This window comes from Lygodium microphyllum, chromosome 5 (assembly GCF_053477565.2).
Source record: "Lygodium microphyllum isolate KBCC chromosome 5, Lygodium_microphyllum_v1.1.10, whole genome shotgun sequence".
NCBI classification, from domain to species: Eukaryota; Viridiplantae; Streptophyta; class Polypodiopsida; order Schizaeales; family Lygodiaceae; genus Lygodium; species Lygodium microphyllum.
In genome coordinates, this window is record NC_141139.1 from 103,249,312 (window position 1) to 103,257,770 (window position 8,459).

Consider the following 8,459-nt stretch of genomic DNA (forward strand, 5'->3'; position numbering starts at 1 on the left):
AAGGACTTGGCCAGGGCGCTAGTATCAAGCAAGGACTTGGAGAGGACTTTGTTTTAATCATGGCATGTTTAACACGTCATTCTAATCTTCTCTCCACATGGAAAACATCTCACATTACCCCAGCTGGGATTGGGGCAAGCGCGCAGTCACGACTGACAAAATCATCCATCCCTCTTGCAGGCTTGCAGCTGCCCTGCGCGACATCCGATGCGGTACATAGTGCATACATTAATATCGGAAAGTTGTGGCGGTCGTTGGTTTTTACTAATTTGGCTGGGCAAGAGCAGAACGTGCTGTGTCCGGCCAGCGACAACGATAGGGCAATGAATTATGGTAGGCTGCAGGTTGCAGCGAGTATTAGGTCAGACAATCAGCTCGACAGAGTGGGGCCGCCTCTTAGACTCTAGCGGCCACATGCAGCGTCTCAGTACGACACATCTCATCCGTGTTACCTAACCTTGTTTGCTAGGACGGAGGGCCCAGCTGCTTCAGCTCTTTCGGCTGTATGATCGGTGAGCCAACGAACTATATAATTTACCCCCGCAGGCTCAATTAGGCACAGGCAAGCAGCAATCTGTAGTCTTAAATCTTCTTTCTCCTCTCTCGATTGACGCCTGCAACATGGCTGCGCCAGCTGCCATTCCATCCTCTTCCACGATCACCAATTCTGCGGGACAGCAGCTGCAGCCCGTTATTTGTAAGGCAATGATCGGAGGCATAGCAGTCTTGTTGTATCTGGCCACAGCTAATCTAGGTATGAATGTAGGCATAGTGCCAGTGAGTGCATCCTACTACGGCGGCGGGGCGTCCAAAGAGAGCGGCTGGAGCAACGCTCATGCCACCTTCTACGGCGGAAGCGACGCCTCGGGCACAATGGGTACGTTGGTGCCTCCTTCCTAATCGTAAAAGAAAGGCCGCATGCCTCGTGGGAGCCGCTTTTTGACTACGGATAGTAAGTGATTGCTCGGCTTGCTGATGTTGATACTATTGTCGATGATCGTGACACTGCAGGCGGCGCTTGCGGCTACGGCGACCTCTACTCCTCCGGCTACGGCACCAACACCGCGGCCCTGAGCACGGCGCTCTTCAACGGCGGGCTGAGCTGCGGTGCCTGCTTCGAGATCAGGTGCGATGCCCAGGCGGACCCCAAAGGTGCCTTGGTGGATCATCGTCCGTGGTGGTCACGGCCACCAATTTCTGCCCGCCCAACCCAGCGCAGTCCAACACCGACGGCGGATGGTGCAATCCCCCTCTCCAGCACTTCGACATGGCACAGCCGGCTTTCGAGAAGATCGGGGTCTATAAGGGAGGCATCGTGCCGGTCCTCTACAGAAGGTACCTACAGCGCCATTCCTGTCTCTATCTAGCAATAATTCTGTACATTTTCTGCTCGGTGCTAACTGTCGTAAAATCGCTTCACCATGGTCGTCAACATCATCATCATGCATACATATATATGTGTATGTAAGTTAAGTTGTTGAATGATACGTTTCAGGGTGCCCTGCGAGAAGAGGGGCGGCATTCACTTTACTCTCAACGGCCACGCCTACTTCAACCTCGTCCTCATTACCAACGTGGGAGGTGCGGGCGACATCCGCGCGGTGTCCATCAAGGGCTCCCGCACCGGCTGGCAGCCCATGACGCGCAACTGGGGCCAGAACTGGCAGAGCAACGCCAACCTGGGCGGCCAGAGCCTGTCCTTCCAGGTCACCACCAGCGACGGCCGCGCCCTCACCTCCTACGACGCCGCACCTGCCAACTGGCAGTTCGGACAGACCTTCTCTGGCGAGCAGTTCGACTGATGGACACCGCGGTCGTCGTCTTGGGGCGGCTGCCAGCTACCGCCTACTTGTGATTAGCTTTTCAATAGTCTCGTAGTCCATCAGGTATCTCGCAGGCAGAAACAGCTCCAATGAAGCCGTTACTCCATTAGCGAGCTGCTGTACTGACCTCCGGTACCGCTCCAGCGCAATATTCTTCACCTACTTCCATCCTCGACGTCTCTGGCCTACGGCAAGAATATGCAGTCACGTCATGGTTTGCGTGCCGAAGGTCGATTAGACTCTGCCTACATACTAGTGTACAAACGACTACTTGATCCGTCTACGTGTCGGCATAAGCGTGCCTGCCCAGCTTATCGTAGTTAGCGTCCTTCATCCTCAGAAATCGTCTTTCCTCTCGATTCCTCTAGGCCGCAGCTGACAAATGAGGACCCTGAGCATATAATTTTTAAAGTAGCCTCAGGAGTCCTGGGATCAGCTCGCCTAGAGCCGTTCTTCATCTTCCTCTGGGATCGGCTCCACTTCGCCTGTTGATACTGGCGTTGCAAGGCTAGTCACAGCTAGGGTCCCGGGGCCTTTACAGTCAAAAAACACTAAGTTTTCCATAATCTAAGAAGGCCCCAAACCACCTTTTCATTACAAAGTTAGGAAGGCACTGTTGCTCTTCGTTTGGAGTCCTCTTTTTGGCTCCCCCAACGATGAAAGAGGAATCAGAATCCCTTTTTCTTTTAATTTTTTTTAAAGACAAGGTCTCCTTTTAAACTTTTAAAGAGAAGTGTATGGTTTTTTATGTAAATTCCACACGGTTTGCGAATACACTACCAAAAGCATGGTATTTCCACACTTTGAAATTTTATACATTGTTCAATTTCCTACCACCATCTATGGATTTAGAAACATCAAATTTAGTATGCATGTTCTCGTATTAGTAAGTCATGTCACAAGATCTAGGCCTTCTTTGTTCAAAAGCACTTCAGATTTAACGAGTAGGATTGCGCTTAATATTCTTGCATCAATAAGCCATGTCACGAGACCTAAGTCTCTTTATTCATTAAGATATAGAAATTCAATGTCCATTACAATTGAAGAACTCTATAAAACAACAAACTTGTCTGCATATAATCATCACGAATAACATGTATAAATCACCTTTGAAATATTTTCTTTCCCGCATGCATTGTTGCACACTTTTAAAATGAATAATGCAAAATCATGTTACCCTTAAAAGTTAGAGCATTAAGTAGAAGGTGGATGCCTCACTTATTAAAGTGCAATCCACACTTTCAATTATGTCTACATCCTTCACACGACTGGTCTCTCTTTTTACCTCTCTCTTTCCACTTGCTTTCATCATATGTGCGCAAACATGAATTCCAATTTCCACATCTACTCCACATCATCTATATCTATACACCTGTCTTATTTTCCCCACGCAACCATCTAGGGTTATCACATCTATAGCTACATTCACCTCTTTTTGTCACATGTTTTGAGGAGGAGTTTCTTGTAATCAATATAGGGCTTATCTAGCATCCACCATTATTGGGATATAGAATTCAATAACTTGAAATAGGCACCTTAATTATATTTATTTCAAATTGAAAATTGCTAGAGCAACATCATGACATCCAAAAGGAACAGAATAACAGTCTAAAGACTACCAATTTTGATTTATTTCAAAATTAGAAAAAAGGAAATTTAAATGGAAAAGAATACCAATCATAACAATACATGGAGATTAGAATTTAAATTTCCAAGTCCATCTCCACTCTTGTTTATACATTCTCCTTCACTAGTTACAACACACGTGTGTGTGTTTGTTTTTATATATATATATATATATATATATATATATATATATAGAGAGAGAGAGAGAGAGAGAGAGAGAGAAAGAGAGATGCCCATAGTCCCATACATAGTACCTCTTGTTGCCATGGGATAAACCAACAAATAGTCCAAGGAAGCATAGAGAAAGTAGTAGTAGAAACCACATATGATTTGGCCATCCACAACATCAACATCTTTCTTAACATAAGTAGTATCCATTAGTAACATTTTTTCTAACATTTGCACTCTTAATCCTTAGTTAGCCAGACCATTGATACCTTCCACCTTAATGCAATGACATTGTTATGCATTTTCACAAAACTATTGTCAGAAAAAACGCAAATTTTTCCATAATCTAAGAAGATCCAAACCAGCTTTTCATTACAAAGTTAGGAAGGCACTGTTACCCTTCCTTTGGAGTCCTCTTTTTGGCTCCCCCAATGATGAAAGAGGAATCAACATCCATTTTTCTTTTTAAAAAAATTTAAGAGAAGGTCTCTCTCCTTTTAAACTTTTAAAGAGAAGTGTATGGTTTTTTCATGTATATTCCACATGCTTTGCGAATACACTACCACAAGCATGGTATTTCCACACTATTCGAAATTTTATACGTTGTTCCATTTCCTACCATCATCTTTTAATTTAGAAACATCAAATTTAGTATGCATGTTCTTGCATTAGTAAGCCATGTCACAAGATCTAGGCCTTCTTTGTTCAAAAGCACTTCAAATTTAATGAGTAGGATTATGTTGAATATTCTTGCATCAGTAAGCCATGTCACGAGACCTAGGTCTCTTTATTCATTTGGATTTAGAAATTCAATGTCCATTACAATTGAAGAACTCTGTAAAATAGCAAACTTGTCTGCATATAATCATCACGAACAACACATATAAAACACCCTTGAAATATTTTATTTCCCACGTGCATTGTTGCACACTTTTAAAATAAATAATGAAAAATCATGTTACCCTTAAAAGTTAGAGCATTAAGTAAAAGTGGATGCCTCACTTATTAAAGTGCAATCCACACTTCCAATTATGTCTACATACTTCACAGGATTGGTCTCTCTTTTACCTCTCTTTCCACATCTACTCCATCTACTCCATGTCATCTATTTCTGTACACTTGTCTTATTTTCCCCACACAACCATCTAGTCTTATCACATCTATAGCTATATTCACCTCTTTTTCTCACATGTTTTGAGGGAGGAGTTTCTTGTAATGAATATAGGGCTCATCTAGCATCTACCATTATTGGGATCTAACATTAAATAACTTGAAATAGGCACCTTAATTAGATTTTTTTCAAATTGAAATTTGCTAGAGCAACATCATGAAATCCAAATGGAATAGAATAACAATCAAAAGACGATCAATTTTTATATATTTTATTTAAAAAATCAAATGGAAAAGAATACCAATCAAAACAATACATGGAGATTAGAACTTAAATTTCCAAGTCCATCTCCACTCTTGTTTATACACTCTCCTTCACTAGTTACAACAGGGGTGTGTGTGTGTGTGTGTGTGTGTTGAGAGAGAGAGAGAGAGAGAGAGAGAGAGAGAGAGAGAGAGTGTGTGTGTGTGTGATGCCCATAGTCCCATAAATACCTCTTGTTGCCATGGGATAAACCAACAAATAGTCTAATGAGGCATAGACAACGTAGTAGTAGAAACCACATATGATCTAGCCATCCACAACATCAACGTCTTTCTTAACATAAGTAGTATCCATTAGTAACATTTTTTCTAACATTTGCACAAGACTTAATCATTAGTTAGCGAGACCATGATACCTTCCATCTCAATGCAATGACATTGTTATGCATTTTCACATAACTTAAAAAATCCCCAAATTGAAATTAGGTAGCTAGGTTTTGAGACCCTATATAAATGTGTGCTTATTACTTTCATGTTTTTATAGTTCGATAAAACTCAAGCTCTTGATAGCCTAGGAGCTCATATATCCTTTTTACTTTGATTTTCATCATGTGTTTGACATTGTGAATTGAGATTGGAATTTATATACATGTTAACATGGAGCTTTTCTTTTTCTTTATTTCTCTTTCTTGTTTTCTTGTTGTTTCAAACACAAGGTCTCTCTCCTATATGTCTCCATTTATAGTATATACTAGAGTTCCATGGCTCATGTTGCTAGATTCTAAGGTGAATGAATGTTTCAAGATCATGTGCTATGGTCAAATCATGCATTTTTCCTCCCAACTCTCACAACATTAAAGACCTTGTACTTTTGAATGCATATGTAGTTAGACTCCACATGCACGTATGTATACACTCCAATTTGTACTCTCCTTTGAGCTTGTAAAATTTGATTTTATTGATTATTATACTCTCCTCTGGGATTGTATGTAAGATTTAGATCATTCCTTTCTCAAAGAACCTATTAATGCTAGTCATCTAGCAAATAAGACACTTTTGTGGAAATTTGGAACCTCTACAAAAAAATTCATTTCTCATCGATGAGAAATATTAAGAATACATGGTTTTAGGAAAATGTGACCAATACAAGATAGTAATTGGAAAAAAAAATCAAAAGGGTCAAAACAAGCTAGAAATTGTATATTTCTATATCAACCTTTAAGACCATTTTCATAGAAAATCGAAAACTTTAAGTGCTTTTAATCAAAACCATCTCAACAAATATTTTACCAAGCTAAGACTTTCATGAAAGTAACTTTAATATATATATTGTATATCCCATTGAGAGATTTGTAATTACATAGAAATTGCCAAGTTCTTTAAGAGCTCCAAATAGCATTGTTGAGTGATGTTGTGACCAATTTTCATGCATGTTTCAAGATTTAATTTTTGTAGAAAATAAAATTTCACTTAAAAATTGTTGCAAATCTTTTATTCTCCTATCTTATAATATTGATAAAGTTCCATCCGATTTTGGTATCATAAGCACATGTTTTTTTAAATATATTGAAATGGGACAAATTACAAGAGTAGTGTTAAGATGAGTGAAGCCCCTCTTTTTCATGTAATTAGATTCTACTTTTTTGTTTATGTGGCTTTCTTTTAAAGTGAAGTGTATGGTCCTTTCATGTATATTCCAACATGCTTTCCTACTTACATAGGAATGCAACCATGCTATTCTCACACTGTTTAAAATTTCATACATTTTTTACTTTCCTGACATCACCTTTCAATTTAGAAACACATTTCATACCTATGTCAAAATTAGTATGAATGCTCTTGCATTAGTAAGTCATGCCATAATGCCTATTTTATTCATAAGCATTTAAGATTTAACGAGGAGAAATATGATGAATATTCTTGCATAAATAAGTCATGTCATGTGTAACGTTCTAAATTCCTTTTTTCCTCATGAACTACCTCCATTAGGAAAATAATGATATAGCAATTTTTAAGGATAAATGAAAAATTTTAATTCCCCTAATTTCCCCCCAGCCGACAGTCGTGCTGGAGGGGGAGGGGAATAGAAGGTTTACGAAAGCTCCTTTGTGGAGCTCCCTGGAGTAAAATTGCTCTGCTGCTGCCGTGTAGGGGAGGGAGGAACCTCTCCCTCCCTATAAAAAAAGGGGGGAACACAAGCCTAGGAGGGACGAGCCAGGATGCCGCCAGTTTGAGAAAGGAATTAGACAAAATACGTGAGGAGTGAGGGGCCATTCTAAACGCTGAGGAAGAGAGAGGAGGATAAAACTAAGGCTGCTGCCGTTGGATTGTGTCGTCCTATTTGCAGAAGGGAAGGAGGGAGCCCGGTTCTAATCCCCTTAAGCCCCCTTTCACCCCCCTTCTTATGCCTCACCAAATTCTCCCTACCCCCCGGTTTTATCCTCTTAAGGCCTTTCACCCCCTATTGTGTCTTTCAAAAACCTTATTATTACCCCTGTGTCCTAAAAACCCCTAAGACCCCCTTCTTATGTTTTTGGAACCTCACCCCCCCCTCGTGTTTAAAGGATCATAAGCCCTTTTTTTTCCCCCTATAAAGAGTGGGCTTAGAGGTCCTATTTTTACCTTTCCCCCTCGTGTTTTTAAAAGTCACTTAGTCCTCTTTCCTCCATGTTTAAACCTTCCCTAGCCCCTCCCCTTGTGGCGTATTGAAACCCCCTTTTCCTTTAATTTTAACCTAAGGGTCCTTCGACCTTTCTTATAACCTTTATGGTTACTATATTCCCTTGGAGTTCTCTCCCGCACCTTGTGTCTTTTCCATCCCTTTTTCGTTCCTCGTTTGAACGAGTCATTAAAAGGTCATTAAGCCTTCCCCATGGCTTCAATGGGTCTTAGTCGTAAAAAACTCTGAAACACCCTTTTGAATTTCCCCGACTTCTAAGGAGGGAGCCTTCCAAAAACTACTTTCGACGAGCGGTGCAAGGGAGTGACGGTGGAATTCCTAGGAGGAATTGTAAGGCTGCTTCCACGTTGTCGTATTGCTGCGCATTCGAGGTGTGTAAACCACCCAAAAGTTGTGCATGGGATTTTGTACTTTGTACATATTTTTCTGCGTATGAGTATAGTAGCGAGTATGAAGGATTGCTTTCAGTCTAAGTTGAACAGGATCAAGGAGACAAGACATTACAGTTATTCAAACAAATGCATGAGGAGGATATCTCTTTGGATAATATCACAATTGTCTGCACCTTAAAAGCTTGTGGCATGGCTGGAGCTATAAACAAGGGCCAAGAAATACATGCTGAGATTGATAAGATAGGGCTATTGAAGACAAATGTGGATGTGGGCATTGCATTAATTGATATGTATGCTAAATGTGGCTGGCTGGCATAGGCACAAGCAGTGTTTGATATGTTTCCTTATCGAGATCTAGACACATGGAATGTCCTAATCACAGGTTATGCACAACTT

At 40.9% G+C, this 8,459-nt stretch overlaps 1 protein-coding gene across 1 annotated transcript; it reads left to right on the top strand.

Annotated features, from left to right (window-relative positions):
- The first annotated feature begins 227 nt into the window (after positions 1 to 227).
- On the top strand, positions 228 to 2,424 carry LOC148036223 (expansin-A2-like). Its single transcript, XM_087678219.1, has 3 exons — positions 228 to 877; positions 1,012 to 1,335; positions 1,496 to 2,424. The coding sequence occupies exons 2-3, from the start codon at positions 1,268 to 1,270 to the stop codon at positions 1,800 to 1,802; spliced, it is 375 nt and encodes a 124-aa protein (XP_087534345.1). The 5' UTR covers positions 228 to 877; positions 1,012 to 1,267; the 3' UTR covers positions 1,803 to 2,424.
- Positions 2,425 to 8,459: the final 6,035 nt, after the last annotated feature.

What these genes read in the sequence shown, in the direction of transcription:
- LOC148036223 (XM_087678219.1), top strand. Translation starts at nt 1,268, where the DNA reads ATGGCACAGCCGGCTTTCGAGAAGATCGGGGTCTATAAGGGAGGCATC. An exon ending in GTGCCGGTCCTCTACAGAAG is followed by an intron (nt 1,336 to 1,495) that starts GTACCTACAGCG and finishes GATACGTTTCAG; the next exon opens with GGTGCCCTGCGAGAAGAGGG.